General features: G+C 36.6%; 1 protein-coding gene across 1 annotated transcript; it reads right to left on the bottom strand.

Annotated features, from left to right (window-relative positions):
- Window positions 1-18,951: 18,951 nt before the first annotated feature.
- On the bottom strand, window positions 18,952-23,264 carry LOC142525241 (putative U-box domain-containing protein 42). The gene is made up of 4 exons (XM_075629461.1): window positions 23,027-23,264; window positions 21,504-22,694; window positions 21,104-21,413; window positions 18,952-20,731 (listed from the first exon to the last, which is right to left on the bottom strand). The coding sequence occupies exons 1-4, from the start codon at window positions 23,060-23,062 to the stop codon at window positions 19,134-19,136; spliced, it is 3,135 nt and encodes a 1,044-aa protein (XP_075485576.1). The 5' UTR covers window positions 23,063-23,264; the 3' UTR covers window positions 18,952-19,133.
- Between the last annotated feature and the right edge of the window lie 2,890 nt (window positions 23,265-26,154).

Genomic DNA, 26,154 nt, shown 5'->3' with positions numbered 1-26,154 from the left:
GTTATTGGATCAATGACCATGAATATCAAATTAAATTGATCCATGAATATCAAATTAAATGTTAATATTAATAAAAATTTAAATTATATAAACATCATTTCTCCTTTTAATTTCTTTGAGACTCACAAAAGCTCCACATTCTTGCAATTTTTGTTTAGAGTATTTGTAAATTGCCAAAGACTTAAGATCGAAAGTTTGATATTTTCTTGAAATTGCATTTGGCATCATAGTTTTTGCCTCTAGTTTCTCTCAAAAAATTGCACATGGATAAGTACAAAACGAAGAGAGAACAATTCATATTTACTTGTTTGATTGTCGTTTTCTCTTTATTTTTCAAGTATTATGTCATTCATTTTTGCTTATTGTACTTACCATATACTTTTAGGATATATATATATATATATATATATATATATATATACATATATAAAAGTGTGGATAAAGGGCATTGTTTTTCAATTGTGTAATGACAAAATTAACCATCTATACACACTTCAAAAATATAATGTAACTCTTACATTTATTTTATCAAATAAATCATCTTTATACTATATTTAAATGTTTTATCCTTTTAATTTTCTCTTTACATTTTTTTACAATGATTTTATTGTAATTTTGTAATTATATTTTTAGTGCAATTTATAATTAAGTAATAAATTATAATATCACAAAAAGATATATGAAAGTTTATTTCTTTTGTTATATTTCAAATTTTAATGGTGAAAATCATATCAATAGTTTAAAATCTATATTTAATAATTACTATATGAGTTTATTTGATATTTACCATATAATCTTATTTGAATGTGGATTTCTTTACATATGTTGATTTATTTATTATTTTAAAACTTATTTAACAAGAATTTAATAGTCATCAATGTTAGTCTAAAAATATCGATATATAGAATTCATTATTCATGATATAGAATTATAAAAATAAAAAGTAAAAAATAAGATTGTGGTGATGATAATCAAAACCAGTAGATAGCATTAGTAAAATTAGAAGATAGTATAAAAGCAGAAGTTCTCGTATCGCCTTAATAAAGCAGTACTCTTCGAGTACTTATCAGTTTAGATAAACTGAAGAAGAACTTGACTTTTATTAAATCAGAACATGTCGATCATATATTAAATGTTACCGTTATTTTACCAAGTACGAGTATTAAATGCATCAGTAATGTTGAACAAAGTCATTTAATATGTTTTACCAAATGTGGTATGAAACAAGACTGATTGTTCTGAAGTTTTTTGCAGGAACCTTTTTCGGCAATAAAGCCGATTCTATCAGAAGTCAGAGAAGCCGTTTTGTTTATAGACGTTGGATTCAAGACATCTATAAATACACAAGATCAAAGACGTTTATAGGTTACCAAAAACAACGATTACATTCTCTAATATACGAACGTCGATTTGAGCATTCAGAACTACTTATCATCTTCAAGCTCAATATACAGAAAAATAGCACACGCTTCATAATAGTTATCTGATCTTTTGAGATCATATTGTGCTGACTGTTTCTTACTCTCTCTACAATCATATTTACGTTACTATATCTTTGAGAAGAGTTTGTAATCTAGAAAAGAGTCTTTTACAGAACTTTGTTGTATTTGTTTTATTGTGTTGAGAAACTAAGAGTTTCAGTAGGCAAAAGATAAGTCCTGCTGAAGTGAGTGCGTACAAGTGTTGTACTGTAAAAACCAAAGTTTTTTAGTAATACCTTTTGGAAACAGAAGAAGGGGAGACATAGAAGATTTCATCTTCGAACTTCCATAAACAGCCATTGTTCTACTGCCTACTGTTTTATTATGTTTCACTGTACTCCATCGGATCGTTTACGCACTTTTTATTGTGATCTGTTGGACTTACTCTTGAACAAGGTTAGTTATAATCTCTAACAGGATTCTAGCACCCTTTGAAAAAACGACCGTCAAAGAAACGAGTTTATTCACCTCCTCTAAATTCTATATCGATCCCCAACAAGTGGTATCAGAGCAGATTTTTCTTGTTCTATACTTACAACAGTTATGGCACACTTCAGATAGGTTCCCATGTTCTCAAAAGAAGGCTTTGATGATTGGAAGATCCGGATGCAAGCTCATCTTGCAGCTCAAGACGATGACATGTGGTTTGTCATCACAGATGGTCCTTTGAAGATCTTAAAATCTAACATTGCTGTTGCTGTTACTGAGGGAGCACCCCAGATGATGGAGAAGCACAGAAGTGAATGGACTGACAAAGACAAAAGAAAGCCAATCCTGATAATGTTGCAAAGGACATTCTTTACAAAACCCTCGACAAAAATATCTCCAGCAAGATCAAAATGTGTTCTACTGCCAAAGAAATTTGGGAAAAACTCATCCAAATCTGTGAAGAAAATGAGCAGACGAAGGAGAATAAACTGTCTGTAGCAATGCATAAATTTGAGAATCTCAAAATGAAAGCTGGAGAAACTCTGAATGAGTTTGATGAACATTTCAGCAGCCTGGTTAATGAACTAGAAGCTCTTGGGAAAGAGTATGGCAACAGAGAAATAGCACTCAAAGTAATGAGAGCTTTACCCAGGGAATGAGATGTTAAAACAATGGCTATAAGAGTCTCTAAAGATCTAAACAAGTTGGAGCTACATGATTTGTTTGCTGACTTAAAAGCCTATGAGTTCGAACTGGAAGTGAGAAGCGGAGAAGAGCCCTCAACAAATCTACCGACCAAGGCTCTTGCTGCTACTACTACTACTACTACCACTACTGCTGCTGCTGTAGTTGTTCCACAAGCATTACCTGCTACCACCATTGAGAGCACTTCTGAAAAGACTGCTGAAAAGATCAGCAATGATGCTATGTCTCTTTTTGTGAAGAAATTCTCCAGATTCATGAAGAAGAATCATCGAGCTTACCAAAGCCCTAACCGGAACTTCAATAAAGATTCACCACCCGGTGACAGTGATGTGTTTTAACTGTGGAAAGATTGGTCACTTTATTGCTGATTGTCCAAAGCCTAAGAAGAATGACCAGAAGAAAAAAGAATACAAGAGGAATGACAAGAAATTCAGAAGAGACCGCAAAGCGATGATTGCTGAGGAAAACAAATCTAAATGGACGGATTCTAGTTCTGAGTCTTCTGACTCAGAAAGCCATTCTAGCGAAAGTGCTGCAGAAGAGATCAAATGTCTCATGGCAGATATTGAACCAACCTCGAGATCTGGAGAGATACTTGATTTTGACTCTGATGAATTTACACGAACTGATTTGATTAAAGCACTACATGACATGGTGGAAGAGTACTCAAAACTTTCTCAATCATTCGAGGAAGTTAAGATTGAAAATCAATACTTAAAAGATCAAGTCAGTAAGTTCACTTGGTTGCAAGAGAACAACTGCAATGATTTAAAAGTTGAGATGAGTAAGTTAAGAACTGAGAATGAAAGAGTGAATGCAGATTACCAAACAATGAGGTCTGAAAACCAGAAACTATCTGTTTTGGTAAATGCATGGAACAAGTCTTCTGTTTCTTTAGAGAAGATGCAAGAGTTGCAGAAGCAATCCGGTGACAGGAGTGGTCTCGGATTCAGCAATAATGAAAGCACTTCTGAAACAAATGCTAAGCTAGAACTGGATAAAGGCAAAGGAAAATTCATTCACTTTGTCAAATTCAGTGTGGTATATGAACCTGAAGTACCAACTGTTCGAGTTGAAAGAACTGTAGATCAGACGAACAGAAGGAAGCATTATGGTCTGGGCTATGTTGAACCCAAGGGAAGAGTTCACCAGAGTTCTGGATCCAGCAGATGATTCAACTCAGGAGGACATCCCTCTATGAAGTTTAAAAACTACCAGTACTATAACTCTATACTTGTTCAGAAGAGATACAGACCAGACAACAAAAACAGAAGGGAAGAACAACATTTTAAAATGCATTCTGTTAGAAATAGCAGACTTTCTGTTGCACACACCTCTTTGGATACCCGAAGTACAAGGTCACCTAGAATTGTACAAATGTGGGTTCTTAAAGGGCTGATAAGGATTGGATCCAAATAGATTGGGTACCAGATACTAAAATTTGTGTTTACAGGAACAGGAGAGGAAAACCAAAATCAGCAGCTCCACATGGTATCTGGACAGTGGATGTTCTAGACACATGACTGGACAGAAAAATCTACTATCAGAAGTAATGAGTTGTACTGGCCCAAAGATAACATTTGGGGATAACTCAAAAGGTAAAACCGTGGGTAAGGGTAAGATAATCCATGGTAACATTACTATCAATGAAGTACTATTAGTTGAAAATATTTGTTACAACTTGATTAGCATTAGCCAACTGTGATAATGGTTATTCTGTGGCTTTTCAAAAGCACACATGTACAATTAAAAATGCTGATGAGTCTACTATATTAACTGGAAAAAGAGAAGGTAACACATACAAAGTTTCATGGAATAAAGATCATATTAATGTTCCTACGTGTTTAGTTGCCTCTCTTAGTGATAAACATTGGCTATGACATAAGAGATTGAATCATCTGAATTTCAAGTCAATCAATAATCTCAAGAAGCAGAACATAGTTGATGGTTTGCCTGATATAGACTTCGTTAAGAATCATGTCTGTTCTGCATGTCAACTTGGTAAGCAATTCAGATCTAACTTCAAGAATAAAGGTAATAAATCAACTTCAAGGTGTTTGGAATTATTGCATATGGACTTGTTTGGTCCAATCCCTATCATGAGCTTAGGGGAATGAAGTATACACTTGTTGTTGTTGATGAATTTTCTAGATTTACTTGGATAATATTTCTTGCTGGAAAAGATCAAACCAGTAGTCTACTGATCAAGCTTCTGAAAAGAATTCAAAATGAAAAATCTATTTCTGTCATTAAAATCAGAAGTGATCGGGGAATTGAGTTTACTAACAAGATTCTTGAGTTATACTTGGATGAACAGGGCATTCATCATGAATATTCAGCTACCACAACGCCTCAACAGAGTGGAGTAGCTGAGAGGAGAAACATAACTCTTAAAGAAGCTGCTAGAACAATGCTAGCAGATGTAGACATCTCTCAGCGCTTCTGGGCAGAAGCAATCAACACAGCATGCTACACACAAAACAGAACAATGATCAACAAAAGGCACAATCAGACTCCGTATGAGATATGGAAAGGGAGTAAGCCTAACACATATTATTTTCATGTATTTGGTTGTTGTTCACAATAACGGTAAAAATTATTTGTCTGGATTTGATTCAAAATCAGATGTTGGACAATTTCTTGGATATTCAGCAGTAAGCAAAGCTTTCAGAATTTTCAATAATAGAACTCTTAATGTTGAAGAATCTATTCATGTTGTCTTTGATGAAGATAGCAGTGCTCCTGTAATTTCTAACATGTCATATCTAAGTAACATGTTAGACATGATTCATCTGGAACTGGATAGTGAAGATGATGCAGAACCTAGTGTTAAAGATGCTCAAAATCCAGAATCAGACATTTCTCTGGTAGAACCAATTGCTCAGACACATGATTTACCAGAACCAGAAGTGAACATTCCAGAACCTGCTACTGCTTTAGCTGAGCCTGATTCGAATTTATCAAAAACCAGGAAGAAATTTCTTTAAATCCTTTTGTCTGGAGGAAATCCCATCCTCCATCTTTGGTTATTGGTAATCCTGCAGCTCCATTAAGAACCAGAAGGCAAATGATTAATGAATATATGCATGCTGCTTTTATCTCTCAGGATGAACCAAAGAAAATTGAAGAATCTCTTCTGGATCCCAGTTGGATCGAAGCTATGCAAGAAGAGCTGAATCAATTTAAAATAAATGAAGTTTGATTTCTTGTACCTAGACCAACTCATCAAGCTGTTATTGGAACACGGTGGGTGTTTAGAAACAAACTAAATGACGAAGGCACTGTGGTCAGAAACAAAGCAAGACTGGTGGCTCAAGGTTTCAGACAAGAAGAAGGAATAGACTATGATGAAACCTATGCACCAGTAGCAAGGCTTGAAGCTATCAGAATATTTTTAGCCTTTCCTGCTTTCAAAAATATCAAAGTTTATTAGATGGACGTGAAAAGCGCCTTCCTAAATGGTCTAATGCAAGAAGAAGTCTACGTTGAACAACCTCCAGGTTTTGTCGATCATTTCTTACCAAATCATGTATTTAAATTACACAAAGCCCTGTATGGTTTAAAACAAGCACCTCGAGCTTGGTATGACACGCTCTCACAATTTCTAGTCAATAATGATTTTACTATCGGCACAGTAGACCAAACCTTGTTCACTTTAGTTAAGAATTGGCAAATTCTGTTAGTACAGATTTATGTTGATGACATTATCTTTGGGTCAACTAACCCCAAATTGTGTGCAAAGTTTTTCAAATTATTGCAGGAACAATTTGAAACGAGCATGATGGGAGAATTGACATTCTTCCTAGGACTGCAGATCAAGCAACTTGATACTGGAATCTTCATAAATCAGGCAAAGTATACTAAGGAACTACTGAAAAAGTTTGGCATGGAAACATGCTCCGCTGCTTCCACTCCTATGAGCTCATCTACTAAACTTGACAAGGATGAAAATGAAATTTCAGTAGAGGTAACTCAGTATCATGGTTTTATTGGTTCACTGTTATATCTTACTACCAGTAGACCTGATATTATGTTTGCTGTTTGTATTTGTGCAAGATTTCAGTCTAACCCTAAGCAGTCACATTACATTGCTGCTAAGCGCATACTGAAATATTTTAAGGGCACTCAAAATGTCGGCTTATGGTATCCTAATGATTCATCTTTCAATCTTATTGGATATTCAGATGCTGATTATGCAGGTTGCAAGTTGGACAAGAAAAGCACAAGTGGTTTTTGTCAATTTCTTGGTGATAGGCTAATCTCCTGGTTTAGTAAAAATCAGACTTCCATAGCTACGTCTACTTCAGAAGCAGAATATCTTGTTGCTGGAAGCTGCTGCTCTAAAAAACTGTGGATGCAACAACAACTTAAAGACTACGGAGTTCAAGCTTCTGAATCACCTATCTTCTGTGACAATACCAGTGCTATAGCAATCACGCAAAATCCAGTTCTTCATTCCAGAACAAATCACATAGATATCAGACATCATTTCATTAGAGATCATGTGCAGAAGAAGGACATTCGTCTGGAATACGTTTCTATTGGTCAACAAGCAGAAGACATCTTTACAAAGCCTCTGCCTGAGAATAAGTTTTCTTATTTCGAAATGTTTTTGGTTTAATTGATTTAACTTGAGTACATTGTTGTTATCAGTTTGTTAACTATTATCAGTTGTTACTCATATAATATCAGTTTGTTTATAAGAAAAAGAAACAATTTTAGGCAAGTACTGATATTTTATTGAAAATAAAATCGACGCCTTACAACTTGATTCAAATTACTTTCTACAGCATCTTGCCACAACATAAACCAGTTGTTCAAATAATGACTCCTAATATTCCGAAAGTTTTCAGAATTGGCAACTAGATCAAGCAACTCCCACTCCCTTGACAGCAGCATGTGGTTCAGCACATCATCCTTGACCAGCTCGGATATGTGATCAACTCGAGCAAGGCTCTTGAACCAACTTGCAAGTGACCTCTGCCTAGTAGAAGCAGAAAATTCTCCGGTGTTGATTAATTGGAGGTCATGAGCAGTAGTCCAATTGGACATAACCTCCGCAGAGATGAAGTCTTCAGCACCTCGTTTTAATTCTTGCAAACACTGAGACGTCCATGAGAATGAGGAACATGTGTGCTGCTTTCACAATCCATTGAAATACAAATGTCATTACGAGCAGAAGTGATCTTTATTTATAGACGAGACTTGAAGGATAGGAGGAAGACGAAGAGTCATCGAGCCTTAAATTATTCAGACTACGTTTTTCTCATTCTTTCTTCTATTTATTTCTTGTTGTTTATTTATTTATTTACATTAAGTAAAAAGCAGTAGATAAACAGAGATATGAAAAAATGGAGTATTTCATTCATAAAACCAGATGCATTACATTGTCCTATCTATTACATTTTGTTGATATCAACAGTTTGAAGTACTTTAGTAGTGCAAAGTACTTCAGCAGGAACCTAACTAAGCCCCGCTGGAATCCCCTCACTTTGCGTGATCGTGGTTGCTTAAAGGGATGATTCCACAGCTTAGTCCTTCTAAATGGAACAATCTAACTGATTTTTTATATTACATGTCAAGAAATTTCTTCCAAGTATTCATATCTTGAAAAAAGATGTCTTCAGATATCATCTCACGAGAAGCTGGAAATTGTCCTTGAAATTCCTCTGCTGAATCAGACTCTGGAGAAGACTCTGAGAGAATTTTTGCGTCATCCATTTGTGATTTGTTATTTGTGTACATAACTTAGTTTGTGGGCTTGCAGGTACTTATATAGAGTATCGGGAAGCTAAAGAGACATCCAACCGGTCACATCATGCACGGATTTCAAGAGTCATCTATCCTTCCCTCAGATATCGTATCTATTGCATTTATTAGTTGCATTAATTGAGGGGGAATATTATTTTATTATGTCTTTTTCTTTTCCGTGCTTTATCAGAAGCAGAAGAATGTTTGTATTTTCGATAAAACAGTGTGTCTACTGGTTTTTATCAAGATGCTAAAAATATTTCAGTAATTAATAACTTCCAGTAGATATTATCATAAGACGACAAACTCTCTTCTGATATTTTTAGTAACCGCTTTGGACAGCCCGCCTATTTTAGTTATTTTAAAATTTTGGCGTATCTGACTCTCTCTGCTCAACTTTTCAAATTCAACCGTAAACATATTGACAGGTGTCCTTATGTTTCACTGACGGCTATACATTCTAGACCTTAACCGTCTTTTCTCAGTCATTTCACCTTTATGCTTTCAGATCTTTCGCATACTAGTTACTGTTTTCTCTAATATTCACATTCTACTGCAGAATCCACTTCAAATTATTTTTCTTTGAAGAAATTGCTGGAGCTTACAATCTAAATGCTTATCAAGTTAACTTTGCATCAGTCCTGACAATCAAGGACGATAATCTTGTTAAGATGTTTCAAGCCATCGAGAAATCTGGTCTCAGAAGATTTCTGGAAGCACCTAGCTGTTATCTACAAGACTGATCTCTTGGAATTTTATGCCAAAGCTAAAGTTGACGAGGGGAAAATCATCTATTCCTAGGGAGATATATTTATTTCAATTGATTCTGCCCTATTGGGATCGACCTTCTTTCTCCCATGCTCAGGTATCTCTGACTTTTCTGATACTTCTAAGGAGGAGATGTCGGCTGCCCTCGTCACTTTCTTAGCTTCTGGAGAGAAACTCTCTACCTCTTGCTTTAAGAAGCTACTGAAGATGGAATATCAAGTGCTTGCTGATATTGTTGCAAAAGCACTATTGGTACAAAACTGGTACGTTTGACAAATTGACTAAGGAGAAGGTACAAGTCATGCTGGCCATCACTTCTGGATTTATGGTGGATTGGAGTGGATTCTTGTTTAGAATCTTGAAGGATATGGTTCTTAGGAAGAGTTCTGTTTTTGTTGTTCAGATCAGCAAAATGCTTAAGGATTCTGGTTTTTCTTTCACTACTGAACAAGACGCTTCTTTTGTGACAACGGAAGATGCTGATAATGTGCTCGCCTTGAGGCCAAAGCCAACTATGGCGGAATTTATTGCTCTAAATAGGGAAATTGGAGATGCTCAGACGGAGGTTCATGGACCTCAGAAGAAGATCAAGAGAAAAAGAGTGGTTATCTCCACTGTTTCTGATAAAACAGTTTCTGAGGAGTCTGCTGTTCCTACCCAAGCATCTGTCCCTGCCACTCCCTAGGAAGAAGAAGGCTCGCACAGTGTTTTGCATCAAGAAAATAGCAGCCATTGCTGATTTAGACACTATCCCGTTGAGACAAGTGTTTCCAGAAGCCACGTCTTCTTTGCAAGTATCTATCCCTGTCACTAAGCCAGCAGCCACTTCTGCTTCCGCAACTTCTACTGCTCCGACCTTCAGACCCTCGTCTGGAGTTGTTTTTCGTGAATCTACTGCAGGTTCTTCTGCTTTTTGACCCGTGATGCCTGCCTCATATTCAGATAAAGGCAAAGGGAAACTCGTTGCAGAACCACAATTTCACGGCGCCAAATTATCTGTTTTAACTGGTATTGATCTTCATTGGGAAGAGATTGAGAAATCTGCCAATGAAGGAATGACTTTCTTTGATAATTGACATAAGGTTCGAGTATTCCATCCTCTCACATTCTTTAGAACACAAGGTACATTTCTTAAGATGGTAAAGAATGAAGAGAAGGTATTTGCTCTTGCCAAGACTGAAAATGTGATTGAAGCTATGAGACGCCAAAATTTCATTCTTGAGCAGCTGAAACGACAGAAGCTGGAATCAGTGTTGAAGAATCATCAGTCCAATTTTGATGCCATGATTCCCACTGCTGCTCAGGATCAGAATGTGATCCATTTTTTGACCGAGAGACTGAGATCAATGAATGAGCAACTACTTGCTCATGAACAAGCGTTTGGAGAACATGTTCAATATCATGAAGGCTTCAGTTCGATTTTTCTCAGATTAAGCTAGTTGAGGAAAGAACTATAGCCCCTCCAGAAGCTAGAGTTTCTAGTACTCCTACATTTCTGAAGCAGCCTACTCAGTCTTCATCTCTTCTATCTGTTCGTGAATTGGCTTCAATGGATGAAGTCATTCAATCTATTTTTGTTAATGTCTCTGCTGCACCGGAAGCAGCTCCGGCTGATGACATGGTCCAACCGGAAACTGAACTAGCAGACCAACACTTAGCAGAATCGGATGCTGCCCCATCTCAATCACTGCCAAATTTGGAGATTTTCTCTGCTGAACATCAAGCAGAAATGGTAGCCATCTTGAATGATCAAATTTCAGCCGCTAAACAACTAGAGGCCATGGAAGCCGAGCAACAAGAAGAAAGAGCACTTCCTGAACCCTCTGCTGCTGCTGAAGGATCTTCTGCTGAACAGTCTACTGTTGTTACTACTGCTCCAATAGATCTTGTTTCTTCTACTGCCTTAGTTGTCCTTCCTACTGATTCACCATCTCGCATGTGAGAACCGAAAATCTTGCAATAATGTAATTAAAATTTGGAATGAAATTTTATTAGCATAAGATTCTTTTTATTGTATTAGAATAAGATGGTCATGTTGAAATCTTTATTGCCAAGCAAATTTCGAATTTTGGGGTAGGAAATATTACAAATTAGTATATCATACAAGATGCAAGGAAACAAGATCTCGGATATTCATATAAATCAAGGATTTATATCTCACGATTAGGAAGAGAAATCATCAGCAATGGCAAGGATATTTGGAGTCAATATTAGGAGATTTGACATGAATTTTTGGTATGATTTTAGTGCCAAATTTAGCTCCACCCTCCTCCCCTATAAATAGTGCATCAACCCCACTCATTCAACACACATAATTTCGAAATCCTAGAGCTGAAAAACTCGAAAATTCAGCAACTCTCCCTAGCCAAAATACTGCACAAAAATCGTCCCGAAAATCGTCAAAGAAATCGAGCCGGAGCGCTACTCGGACGAGGAGCGCGAAGTGATCCAAACCAAGCCGTTCACTCCACGTTTTTTTAAGTACATCCAAACACTGTAAGTGGGCTGTTTTAAATTTTGTTTTATGCACATGAAAATTTCGGTTTTGTGGTTTAAAAATACGGTCGAGTATCGTCGTTTTGTCTATACGTTTTTACGAAAGTTATTACGTTTATGTTTGAAACTGTGAGGATTAAAATTTAGGGACTGACGTTAGTAAACCGTTAAAGGTGAAAAATCGCAGTGTTATTATGTTATGAAATTTACGTTACGTTTATGAAAAGCATGATGTACGTTTATGATATGTTTTGAAAATGTTATTAAATTGGTTATGTTGTGTTCAAAGTTCCCCATTTACTGAGTATTCCCAAAATACTCACCCCCCTTACAACCCTTCCCAGATAAGTCCGAAGAACAGGGTGAAGAAAAGGAGTCCGAAGAGTTCTGGGGATGGTGATTCACGAGACCAGTAGTAGTTATGTTCGAATTTATGATTTAATAATTGTAAGACGCTTCCGCATTATTTACTATTTCGTTGGATTTCGTTATTGTAAAGACAATGTTTATTTCGTGGAAATTATGATATATAAACTGGTTCGGTTTATACTGTGCTACAAAAGGCTTGTTGTTTCGATTGTGTGATTGTTAAACAACGTCGGTGTCAATCCCGAGTTTCGGGGCGTGACATTTAAGTGGTATCAGAGCCGCCAGGTTCATAATCCGAGTGGGAAAAAATCGATTTTCAAAAAAAAAAAAAAAAAATTCGGGAATTCTGGCCAAACAGGACCTTAGCGCGATCCGCCGCATTTTTCGCCGATTCCGGCCGCTTCCTGTAGTATTTCTTTGATCGGAGACCAGATCTAGGACCGCCTCGACGAGACGAACAAAAGCCCTCAAACAATTTCAGATTTCGTGCTCGGGTGCAATCGGAATTTCGGATCTACGGATTTGGCGTACGAACCCTAACGCCGAATCTTATTTCGTCCAATTACCCTATCAATCCTACTCCGATTTTCAATTCCTTTTACCCAAACATTATAATATCCATGGGTAACGTTTCCCAACAATCAATTTTGAGATCGGATCAACTAATCGAAAACGCCCTATTTCAAGTGAGTTAACCGAGTTTGAGCGAGTTCCGGCCAATTAGGTAGTTTTCCGACCGATTCTGGCCGTGCCACCACCGGTTCTGTGATTCTGACCTCTTCGCCGACGCACGCCTTTCCTCCGACCATACTCCGGCGAGTCAACCCGGCGAGTCAACTCGGCCGAGTCAACCCGCCAGCATGTGTCCTTCGATTTTTCGTAGGAATCTCCGAATTCGGTTCCGTCAACTGATCTGAAATCCTCTCGACATACTCTTCGAATCCATATGCCTATCTCAAAACTTTCCATTTTTCGAAATTTTCAAAATATTTTAATTTTCAGTATCTTACTCTATCCTGATATTTTATTCTGTCTTAATGATTTTGTTCTAGGAGTTTTATTTTACCTTTCTTTTTCCGTTGTTGCTATTTTATTCAGTACGACTTTTATTTCCTTTAGATTGGTCATGTTATTTCTTTTAGAAATCAATAAAAATTTGTTCTATTTGGTTCATTGATTTCAATTTATTTCAGCACAACCTATTGTATGAACTTTACTCGTATAACAAATTCTTAGAACTTGCAATCTGTAGGAAATGGCCGGCAGACCCCCAAGACAGAACCGCAACCCGCGTTATGCTAATATCAACCGTGAAGGCGGACAGGAGAACGAGCAAGGAAATGGACCCCCGCCGGCAGTCAACTTAAGCCAAGCTGATCTTATGGCCATAGCCACTATTGTGGCGACAACAATGCAAGGGTTGGGAAACCCGAACGCCAATCAGCCACCACCACCTCCACCATCAAATGGAATCAAGTTCCACTATGAGTCACTCCGCAAGAATAGGTGTCCAACCTTCAGTGGAAGCCGCTGACCCTTGAAGTTAGCCAGAGTTGGCTGAAAGGTGTAGAGACTCAACATCGCCTATTGGAAGTTCCCGAGGCACTGAAAGTGGACGTGACTGTGCCGTTCCTGGAAGATAAAGCAGGGAAATGGTGGGAAGCAATCTCGCCAGCCATGACCGCTGCAGGACCAATGACTTGGCAGCGATTTCGAGAAGCCTTTCTGAAACAGTATTATCCAGCCGAGGTCAGACTGCAGAAACTAGTGAGTTTGAAAACTTCACTCGAACTCCAGATATGTCAGTTGTAGAATACACCTCCTAGTTCAACGCCTTAGGATCTTATGCTCCGGAAATCATGGCGGACGAAGTTCTAAAATTACACCGCTTCAAAAAGGGTTTGAACAGCAGAATACAGTCGGCTTTGGCAGTCTACCAACCTGCGAACTTCTCAGACTTGATGGGCGCAGCCATCCGAGCTGAAACTGATATCCAGCGCAGAGAGAAGGAGATTAGGAACAAAAAGCCTATGAATGATCAGTCCTCTCATGGCAGTCAGTCGTTCAAGAAACCGAACCACTCCGGCGAACCACCTAAGGGGCCTTCACCCGCCACCAACTACCAAGCCATTAAGCCTTGCCCAACTTGCCACTTACGACACCTGGGAGAATGTCGTAGAGCCAACGGCGTCTGCTTTGGATGCGGAAAACCAGGACACCGTATGGCAGATTGTCCAGCCGCCAGCAACAAAACAACTGGACCAGGTAAAGGAGACGGGTCAAGCTCAGAGGCGAATACCAATAAACCACGGGAGAACAAACCGAATACCAGGGTGTTTGCCATGACACAGGAGGAGGCAGATGATGCAAGCGATGTTGTGTCAGGTACCATATTTTTCAGCAAGTGCCTGCTTATGTGTTATTTGACTGTGGCGCGCTACACATTCTTGTATATCTAAGAGATTTGCTAAGAAGCTAAAACGTAGGCCCGTTAAGCTAACCGAACCTTTCCAACTAGCCACGACTACTAGTAGAGCCATTGAAACTGACGAAATTTACAGATAGTGAAAAATCAGTATTGGTAAATTAGATTTTAGAGCCGACCTGATACAGTTGATCATGGTCGATTTCGATATCATCTTAGGAATGGATTGGTTAGCAAGAAACAATGCGGTAGTAGATTGTAAGGGAAAGGAATATCCCTACCTATTTGGAGACCAGGCCAACTCCAGTTTCGAGGACGAAACTTCTCATAAGGAGGAAGGGATGTGAGAACCGAAAATCTTGCAATAATGTAATTAAAATTTGGAAGGAAATTTTATTAGCATAAGATTCTTTTTATTGTATTAGAATAAGATGGCCATGTTGAAATCTTTATTGCCAAGCAAATTTCGAATTTTGGGGTAGGAAATATTACAAATTAGTATATCATACAAGATGCAAGGAAACAAGATCTCGGATATTCATATAAATCAAGGATTTATATCTCACGAATTAGGAAGAGAAATCATCAGCAATGGCAAGGATATTTGGAGTCAATATTAGGAGATTTGACATGAATTTTTGGTATGATTTTAGTGCCAAATTTAGCTCCACCCTCCTCCCCTATAAATAGTGCATCAACCCCACTCATTCAACACACATAATTTCGAAATCCTAGAGCTGAAAAACTCGAAAATTCAGCAACTCTCCCTAGCCAAAATACTGCACAAAAATCGTCCCGAAAATCGTCAAAGAAATCGAGCCGGAGCGCTACCCAGACGAGGAGCGCGAAGTGATCCAAACCAAACCGTTCACTCCACGTTTTTTTAAGTACATCCAAACACTGTAAGTGGGCTGTTTTAAATTTTGTTTTATGCACATGAAAATTTCGGTTTTGTGGTTTAAAAATACGGTCGAGTACCGTCGTTTTGTCTATACGTTTTTACGAAAGTTATTATGTTTATGTTTGACACTGTGAGGATTCCCTGAAAATGGGTGGAATTCCAACATATGGCCCTTAACAGTGGGATAGAACTGTTTTATGGCCTCGCCCCCTTAGAGGATTAAAACTTAGGGACTGACGTCAGTAAACCGTTAAAGGTGAAAAATCGCAGTGTTATTATGTTATGAAATTTACGTTACGTTTATGAAAAGCATGATGTACGTTTATGATATGTTTTGAAAATGTTATTAAATTGGCTATGTTGTGTTCAAAGTCTCCCATTTACTGAGTATTCCCAAAATACTCACCCCCCTTACAACCCTTCCCAGATAAGTCTGAAGAACAGGTTGAGGAAGAGGAGTCCGAAAAGTTCTGGGGATGGTGATTCACGAGACCAGTAGTAGTTATGTTCGAATTTATGATTTAATAATTGTAAGACACTTCCACATTATTTACTATTTCGTTGGATTTCGTTATTGTAAAGACAATGTTTATTTCGTGGAAATTATGATATATAAACTGGTTCGGTTTATACTGTGCTACGAAAGGCTTGTTGTTTCGATTGTGTGATTGTTAAACAACGCCGGTGTCAATCCCGAGTTTCGGGGCGTGACATCGCATTGCTCATATTGCGCATCTTGCTGAAGTCTGAGAATGTATGCTCGCAAGAAGTCCATCCCCAGACGAAGAGCGCTTTAATCTTGAATTTGGGATTGACATACTGAAACGAAATATTGACAGACTTTCAGAGATCGTCAAACAGATATCCTTTGAACATGCTGGTGAAGTCGATGCCACCAAATTCTTCCGAGAACGCGTAACGAAATATGTCGTTAAAACGGCAGAATCGTTGGCTAAGCTTGAAGTTGAATCCGACCTTTTCAGGAAGAATGTTTTGTCTAGTCACGCCAACATCGTTCTTGGTCAATCTGATGTTATTCGAACTGTCTCTGATCATGAGTCGTCTCTTCGCTCAATTTCAACTAAAGAGAGGCTACTGATTTGAAACTTGAATCCATCGATGCCAAGATCGAGTCCCAATCTCAATCTCTTCAGGCCCTTAATGATCACGTTTCGAATCAAGTCTCATTTTTGGAGATGATGAATGATAGCATTATCAGTCTTACTGGACGTATGGATGGATTGCTTACTCGCATTGATGCCAAAAAGGGGGAAGAAGTGGGTAGGACAGAAGAAAGGACAGAGGGAGGTAGATCTGGAGGACATCATCATCAAGCATAATCATCTTTCAGAAGCCAAGATCCTCAGGATGATGATGCACTATTCAAGGATATTGGGACTGATGATTAATCTTTCTGATTAATACTCTTTTGAACTCTGCTTTACTGTTTATTTACTTATCAAATATTTGGTTATAATTGCTATCTGTTTTTGATATAACTGTTTTATTCTTCATACTAACTTCTAGGTTTTGGCATCACCGCAAACGGAAAAATTGATAGACATAATTTAATTGTGGTGATAATAGTCAAAACCAGTAGATCGCATTAGTAAAATCATAAGATAATATAAAAGCAGAAGTTCTCGTATCGCCTTAACAAAGCAGTACTCTTCGAGTACTTATCAACTTAGATAAACAGAAGTAGAACTTGACTTTTACTAAATCAGAACCTGTCGATCATATATTAAATGTTACCGTTACTTTACCAAGTACGAGTATTAAATGCATCATTAATGTTGAACAAAGTTATTTAATACGTTTTACTAAGTGTGGTATGAAACAAGACTGATTGTTCTGAAGCTTTTTGCAGGAACCTTTTTCGGCAATAAAGCTGATTCTATCAGAAGTCAAAGAAGCCGTTTTGTTTATAGACGTTGGATTCAAGACTTCTATAAATACACAAGATCAACGACGTTTATAGGTTACCAAAAACAACGATTACATTCTCTAATATACGGACGTCGATTTGAGCACTCAGAACTACTTATCATCTTCAAGCTCATTATACAGAAAAGCAGCACACGCTTCATAATACTTATCTGATCTTTTGAGATCATATTGTGCTGACTGTTTCTTACTCTCTCTACAATCAGATTCACGTTACTATATCTCTAAGAAGAGTTTGTAATCTGGAAAAGAGTCTTTTCCAGAACTTTGTTGTATTTGTTTTATTGTGTTGAGAAACTAAGAGTTTCAGTAGGCAAATGATAAGTCCTGCTGAAGTGGGTGTGTACAAGTGTTGTACTGTAAAAACCAAAGTCTTTTAGTAATACCTTCTGGAAACAGAAGAAGGGGAGACGTAGAAGATTTCATCTTCGAACTTTCATAAACAACCACTGTTCTACTGCCTACTGTTTTATTGTGTTTCACCGTACTCCATCGTATCGTTTCCGCACTTTTTATTGTGATATGCTGGACTTACTATTGAACAAGATTAGATATAATCTCTAACAGGATTCTAGCACCTTTGCAAAAATGACCGTCAAAGGAACGAGTTTATTCACTCTCCTCTAAACTCTATATCGATCCCCAACAAATAACAAAATGATTCAAATTGTTTTTTAGAAAATCAATTTTTTTAAATTTTTATAATATAATTGATATTACGTGCAACGCACGTGCATCATGCTAGTTTAGTGAAATGTTGCAATGATTGTAGATGATTGATGTCAAGCTATAAATTTGAATTGACATCTGCTGTATTATCTATATATTCTGCACGCTATTTCATCTCTATCCAAAATGTTTTTTTTGTTACTTTCCTTAATGTATAGAGTATGCATTGATAAACATTTTTTTGAGTTTGTTTCAATACATATTATTTTATAAACTTCTAAAACATTATTATTATTACTACAATTATTATTAAATTTTTACACTGAAATTTTAACTTTATATATATATATATATATATATATATAATTAGTATGAACGTGCATCGTACGTACTTCAAACTAATGAGCGTAAATGAGAGGAACGATATCAGGTGGTCTGACATGTTCTCTATCTACGTAAGAGATCACATTTTTTAGTTCATTCATCAATGAGCTTGTCTACTGCTACTGAATAATCTGATCTTTTGCTGGTTGTTGTGGCAATGATTTTATTTGTTAATATTCCATAAGTGTGAAGTTGTAATTATGTATGTTCATCATTTTTTGATGATTTTACTTGATCTTAAATAATAAATTGTTGGACATAATTCACTAGCTTTCAAATGATTATGTAAAAGCATAATCTGCTCAATTAATCTTAAAAAAAGAAGATGTAACCTGATATTAAATTTATTACATCTGCCATTTTTTACTTTTAGTTTAATTTTTCTTGAGGGTGAACCCTTGAGAATCAGGAAGTCAGTGTCTTTTAATTCAAGAATGCATAACAAAATCTTCATATTAACTTAAAAGTTAGTCCAAGTTTACGTTGATCGTCTCAATATAAATATATACAGGGCAGGAATGAGAGGTGAAATTTGCATATAAAAGAAAAACTATAAATAAGATATGAATATTTTTCATTTCAGGTGGCACCAATACTCATGACATAACCAAGAATTATCGAGAAAATTCCATTCAAGTTCATTTACAAGCGCAGATTATCATCAAGGAAGTCAAAAATAAAATACAAATTTACAAGTAAATGCAATCCTCAAGATTGCAGAATGATAGCCAGAAGTTCAAAGCAGAAACACTTCAAAATAATTTACAGAAGACAGAAATAGTAAAAATCTTTAGCAAGAGAACTTTTTTCACGTAGTAAAGGTCACTGTATTGGCTAAATTTGGAATCCTATTTAAATGCCTTAAAATCTTTTCAGCCATTTGTCTTGTGCGGTCATCACCGTGGTGGAATGCACTAACCAATGTAGCAGGAAAAAGCCTGTCCTGTGAAATGTTCGAAACTGACTGCTCCCCACCTCGGATCAAGAATTTCTCAATCATCCAGAATGCCTTCTGCCACAAAACTTCTTCTTTGTGCTCCTTCACCACATTCAACACATGATGGATGGCTCGTTTCTCGGACAAGAAGCTTACACTTTGATCCACGTTTACTCTGTCATCCAACAATGTAGATAAAGCTGATAAAGCCGCTTCAATTACGCTAATGTTTTCATGGTCCAAACAGGCCAACAATTGGTCTACAGCCTCAGCATCAAGCAAGCAGAAGGTCTCTTGTGAGGAACAAACCCCTCTATGAACAGGACACAATGAGAATTCTTCTCCTTTGGACCGCTTGATTGAGATACATTTGCGAGAGAAAACGATTTTCAAGAACTTGGTGGTCTTCTTTTGGGGTGGCCTTGATAGACTGATTGATTGTGTTGATAGATTCTCCAATCCTATTGCAGATTGCCTCTGAACCTCATCTGAGAATGATCTTGTTAATAGTTCGGCAAAAACAGATGCAAAATTGTACGTTCTCGCGGTAAACAAGATCTGATGGTCGTATAATGTTGTGGTCAATCTGACAAGAATGCCTACAATTCCTTCAAAGTAACTTCCTGCATGCCTGCTTGATCTTGTGCCGGCCGTTTGTATCTGATTGATACTTTTCGTGATTACTGGAATGACGTTATTGTTGACTAAAGCTAGATTGAGTGTCAGGTTTTGATGTGGAAGCTTTGCGAGGAAATTGGCTGAAACAGCATGCTTTTCCGTGATTCTTGTAATTTCATCAGGATTTGGGATAAGACTCTCCGGTTGGCCTCGTGTTTTGCAGAGTCGGTCCAATAATGTGTGCCCCATGAAGCTTGACAAAATGATAAGCAGTTTGATTGATGCAATCCCGATTTCCTCATTCGGATTATTTATAAGTTCGATTAAATTGTAACTAGCCTCCGATTCCTTGATCACAGAAACAACAGTACTTGATGCTTTAGGGAACTTGATCAAGCATAGTACAATACGGATGAGGTTTATATTCAGCTCATCTGGGGTTGAGTTCTTGATTCCAATAATGATGTTGTATAATATGTAGTCTGAAGCCATCGTGTGGCCATACTTGTTGACCTGAAAACTTTCAACATCAAGTCCTGATTCGAGTATATTAGCTAGTATTTCAGTTGCCTCTGTTTTTGAATTCATTGGTTCGTTATGAATTGTGCGGGTGAACATCTCATCAACCATGGTCTGCATTATTCCGGCATCAACAAGAATTGCTGCATTTGGATGGTAACATGATATCTGTTTTAAGGCCTTGAATGATGCATTTCTGCTCAGATAGTTTCCATTTTGTACCATTTGAATTAGAGCTGGTGAGGCCCTTTCTGCAACGATTTTTTTGCTGTCGGGTCCAAGAACGATTTCGCCAAGATCATTTGCCATCTTTATTCTCATCTCTTCGCTACCTGTCATTTAACTTTGATTGTTATTGCCGTATTCAGGTTGTGTTAGAGCAGGAACATGCAACAATATATTAAAATTCAATAATTTTTTTTTTTTATCAAAACAAGTGCATGAGTTCTTCATCAGGAGCTATATTTTTCCCCGCATTTTTTCTCAACTGAATGCAGCTGAACATTTAAGACATGATACTTGGGCTTCACTTCATTTCAAAAGATTTGAGTGGCATATTACTTTAGTGTAACTGCAAATGTTCGATTCAAACTTAAAAACAATTAAATGTTTCACAAGAAACTTGCACCCTAGAGAACGATTACTTGGATTTTCTTGCAGGAAGTGACCGCTAAATTATTTCATCGAAGAAATTTTTATGGTACCTTCAAAAAGATGAGTAAGCAGTGGTTCCCAGTATCCATTTTCTGCCATGAGCTTGATGTTATTCGGAAGTATCTCCAAGTTCTTCAAGATTTCATTGGCCTTTTCTGAAGTGAAAGCATCTGAAGACTGCCTGTATTTTGCCGTGATCAGCATAAGAATTCCGCCTGCAACTGTCCCAATCTCGCCACACAGAAACCGAGATGTCGACAGCTCAACCAAGACCAACACTGACGCGTGCCTGATAGGTTTGTGACTGCTGGACAGCATCTTTATAATAGTTGAAACATCAATAGTCTTCGCTATAACATCCTGCATTATATAACATAACATCCCAATAATAACTATGTATACTATCAGATTTTAGAAACAAGAAACAAACAAATAGATATAACTAATTACCTTTCCATCTTCATCATCTTCAGCCAATTGTCTTAACAGTTCAAGTGTCACACACCTCACACTTCTGTTTCTGTACTGCAGAAAATTACCCAGTAACGGTATAATTCCAATGTTACGAACCTGTACCTTATTATAAGCCTTAGTCTTGCAGACAATTTGCAGATCATTAATCGCTTCCAGTACCATATTGTCTGAACTGGCCAAAGATAGGGCTGCTCGAGCCACCTTGATTCTCGCCGCTTCATTTCTTTCCTTCCATTCATCGATAGTCGCCTTTAGAGCTGCATTTGTACTCAAGTTTTTGGTCTTCAACTTCTGACCAGATTTCGGGCAGAAAATTTCCTCCGAGTCCTCATTTTTGTCAAGCCACTCGGTGATCTCATTTCTCTCGTACGTCACCCCACTATCTAAGGTAACAGGATCTTCCATGACCTTTTTCGACAAAGGACAGAAAAACGTGTCGTACAACGGTTCCATGTGAGCAAACTGTGGCAAAGACATTAGTGATGATCCAGCACTCAAACTTTTGGAGACATTTCTGTTTGCCATTGGAGAGCTCTCTGTAGTATCAGACACATACGTCTGGGATGTGTCTGGAAACTGAATATTAGCAGCAGAAACCTCGACATCGACGGAATAAAGATCCTCATCAACCTGTTTCCTTACACCCCTCTTTAAAGCCCCCGTGCTCAATACGTGAAGTTTCTGTTTCATCTCCGAGTTTTGACCCAACCTAACCAAAAATGATGCATATTTCATCTCCTCGGAAAGTGCCTTAGCCGCCCTCTCGACATAATCTTGATTCCCATATGTTGATGAAGGTAGGATACTTAGATTTTCCCCTATGTTCCTCACAACACCTTCGATTTGCTGCACAACGTTCTGAACATCAGAAACAACTATTTTTTGTGCATTCTTCTCTACTTGCGTCGTGATGCTTTTCGCCGATTCGACTCTTCTTGACAATGATTGCAAGATTTCGATTGCATCTGTTGGCGTATTCCTGTTTATCTGCAGCTCCTTTACCACCACAGATGCTCGGTAAAAATAACAACTGATTTCGATTAAGACATCCTCCTCTATTTCTATGCATAAAAGTGACTTCAAAATCTCTGAAATAGCTCTTAATAGAGCCCCACCAAGACTGCCACTCGAATTTATTTCTTCCCTTGAATGAGACTCGTAAGAATTCTTGTGTCAAACAAACAAGAAAAGCTCGAAAAAATTAGAAAGAGAACGAAATTCCCGTTCTCTTAAAGCAGTAAAAAGCTCAAGAACACCATTTCCTCACTGTCTGAAGTTTCTGATATATAGATTATTCTTTCGAAGAAAATTTATCCATGTGATGTTTGAAATTTAAACACAGCACACAATTCCCATTTAGATTTTCTTCCATTGCATCATCATAACAATACAATTACAAAAACTTAGCATTATCCTCATATTTTGCATGAAAAATCTTGAAAACGAAAACTAAAGAAATTTAGAGGTAAAATTTCTTGGAACTAAGAGTTAATTCATACCTTGGACCAGTTGGTGCCGTTATCTGAGATATTCATTGATGCGATGCAGTAGAGAGAAACTCAACTAAGAGATCGTGCAAAAATGCTCCCTCGTTTGCAGTTCAAGACGACGTTTCCATGGTTGACCATTGAACTAGTCTCCTAAAAATTCTTTCGGTATCACATCGTTTTCCGACAGAAAATTACTCGTAATTTGGCAACAAAATTGCAGCTTTCTTAATGGGATTTGTTTGAAATATATTTTGATTTGTTGATGTTGATATTTTCAAGGGAACAAAGAGCCGTTGACATGGACTTTGTCAGCTCTAGATGTGTGTTCGACTCATAATTGCAATTTAATTTATATGTTTTAAATTTCTGTTGTTGCTATTGATAATTTTATAATCTTAGTTTATTAGTTTATATTTTTTTTTATCGTAGTGTTGATACGAAGACTGATTTTGGATGAAATATAATCAAAATTGAAAAAAATAAATCAATGTACTAAAATTCTGAATTGATCGATAATATTTAATTTTCTCCGAAAAAATAAGAAAATTTGTACATTTCTACATTTTGCAGGGACTGAATTTTAGATACACCTTGCAGTAATCAAATTATAGCATAGGTATTGCAAAAAATTATATAATTTAAACAATATTTTATTTTTAGATTATGCTATATGTTTTTGTTAGAAGTTTGGTAATAGTTACTATAAAATAATTAAATTATACTAACTTTTATAATGTTTATTTGCACTCTTAATTCTGACTATATACAATAATGTAAGATTTAATAGGTCATTTGTGTAATGTATCTACAGAAACACACCTTTTGTATATAATAAATAATCAATATGATATTTGATTAATATTTAATAACTCGCAAGAATGCTTTAAAGAACCAAACAATACTTGATAAAGAATATTTTTACATATATTGATACATGAGTTATTGTTTGTTGTTATATCGTTAAGTGTACAATAATTGTCTTTGTTAGGTAGAGCTTGTTGGGTAGAACAATTGAATGAGTTATTGTTTGTTGTTATACTGTTAAGTGTGCAATAATTGTTTTTGTTGGGTAAAGCTTGTTGAGTAGAGCCATTGAAACGTGATATTTGAACTGATTTGCGGTTTAAAAGATTTGAATTGCACTGTTACCACTGACTATAATTTTTGGTAAATCGCACAATTGGTATCAGAGCCCATATCACGGGTTTGATTCACATTGATTGCAAATAATACAATTATTGGTATGAAGATTGTTGAGTGCAACAATTATTTCTGCTAGATAGAACAATTGAAATGTGGTGCTTGAGCTGCTGTGCGTTTTAAAATATTTGAATTGTAAAGTTACTACTAACTATAATTTTTGGTAAAACGACGAATGTTTAGTCCTACATATACCATTTGATATATAGAAGGAAAACTTGAACCGATTTAAGAATTTTCAGTTCCTGGAAAAATATTTAAACTATGCAAGTACTCTTGTTTAGTTGACTTACAAATGTGAAAGTTAGGAAGATTTCAAAATGTGTATTTTCTAATATTATTTCTTGGTTCTTACAAAATAGATAATATCACTTTCAAAATAACAAAAAATATATGAAGGAGACAAATGTGGCTTGATAATTTAGCCCAATTTGCATATTTTGTTGAGTTCTTGTCGTTTTCCTAGAGTTGTTAAAATGTTTAAATTTATTTATTGGACAAAATAAGTCCAATTAATTGTGACTTACTTCCATTTTTTAATATGTTTATCAACTAATATTACAAGTGGTACGATTTAGTCAACCATAAAGGCTTAATAATTAATCTGTCATCCACAAAATCCAAAAGGTTGCAAAGGATAAATTTCAACATTTCTACGTAACAGATTTTAAAAAAATCCACGTTCGACTCTTTATTTTCCAATTATAAATCTATATTTATATTTATCTTTGATGGAGAGTAAATCGTATAGGTGTCAAATTGTAATTAACTCAGGTTGACATAACCACAAGTGCGCAAACTCTGCTATTAAAGTACAAAAGCTTGTTTATATTTTCTTGAAAGTGATCCAAATTGCAATAGCTATATGGTTTTAGTTTTCATTCAATAAAGTTTTTTATTTTTCAAATAATTGAGTCAAAATACTTTTTTTTTAAAAACCATGATATTATTTAATATTTTCGTATAATTATTATGGACTTAACCAATGCCCAAAATTATGGGTATAAACCTAAAAATTGAGAAGTGATGTCAGATGAGCTACAAGTAAACGTCCTAACTAAAACAATTTGATGTGTTCAAAAATCTAATTGTTATGTGTGTGTGACGTGTGTGGACTGTAGCTGAATGAATAGTTTTATTTTCGGCTCAAAGTTTTCAATATTCATTTTGCTTTAAGAAATTCATAAATTGTATGACTTTAAGGGTAAAGAGATATTTGCGTCCCAATGACTTCTCTTATTTAGGTTGTCAAGAGAATTTTATCTTCTTTAGACCAAAAAAAATTTCTGTTTCTTCTAAAACGTAATTTGACACCTATGCGATTTACTCTCCATCAAAGACAAATTTTATCTTCTTTAGACCAAGAAAACTGAGTAATCCACGTATTTATCTTTCTAAAACGTAAAGAACTCTCGGTTCAATTGTTGATTAAAGGACTGATACTTAAAGAAAATTTAAGGTTCGAATCCAACAAATGTCACTAGTCCAGACGCAGGTTTTGAAATTGCCCTGAGTCTAAAATCACGAATAAGACTGTTAGAAGGGGGCGGGAGGGTGTCCCGGCGTAGCCCTTCCGACGCTCAAGTCAGAGACTGAGGATATAAGTGGAAAGCAGCTAAGGGTGCTGCTGAAAAATAATATAGTGAATATATCAGTTATACATCTGAACCAGGTATTTATAGGAGAATACATGGGCCGGGATGGACCGGGTGTCCAGAATCTGGATTGGGCCTAAACTTGATGGGTCTAGTCATGGGGTATCACCAGTCTCCCCCTCCCAAGTCGAACTAAATCGCAGTTTCGAAGTTCGCTTAATTGCGTTGTACTCGGTTTACAACATGTGATTTGTGTGTTCTTCCTTTGCTGCTCACTAGTCTCCAAAAATTTGGAAACAAATTAAATCACCTTCCCATTGTGAAGGGTCAGATATGTGTTGG

Source organism: Primulina tabacum, chromosome 14, assembly GCF_025594145.1.
Source record: "Primulina tabacum isolate GXHZ01 chromosome 14, ASM2559414v2, whole genome shotgun sequence".
In the NCBI taxonomy this organism is placed as follows: domain Eukaryota; kingdom Viridiplantae; phylum Streptophyta; class Magnoliopsida; order Lamiales; family Gesneriaceae; genus Primulina; species Primulina tabacum.
The sequence above is the reverse complement of the archived record's forward strand: the minus strand, read 5'-3'. Positions and strand labels throughout refer to the sequence as shown.

Bases quoted from the DNA above. Each gene is read 5' to 3' on its own strand.
- LOC142525241 (XM_075629461.1), bottom strand. From the start codon at position 23,062: ATGAATATCTCAGATAACGGCACCAACTGGTCCAAG. The intron at 22,695-23,026 runs GTATGAATTAAC...GTTTGACACAAG, and splicing joins ACGGCACCAACTGGTCCAAG to AATTCTTACGAGTCTCATTC. The intron at 21,414-21,503 runs GTAATTAGTTAT...TATATAATGCAG, and splicing joins AAGATGATGAAGATGGAAAG to GATGTTATAGCGAAGACTAT.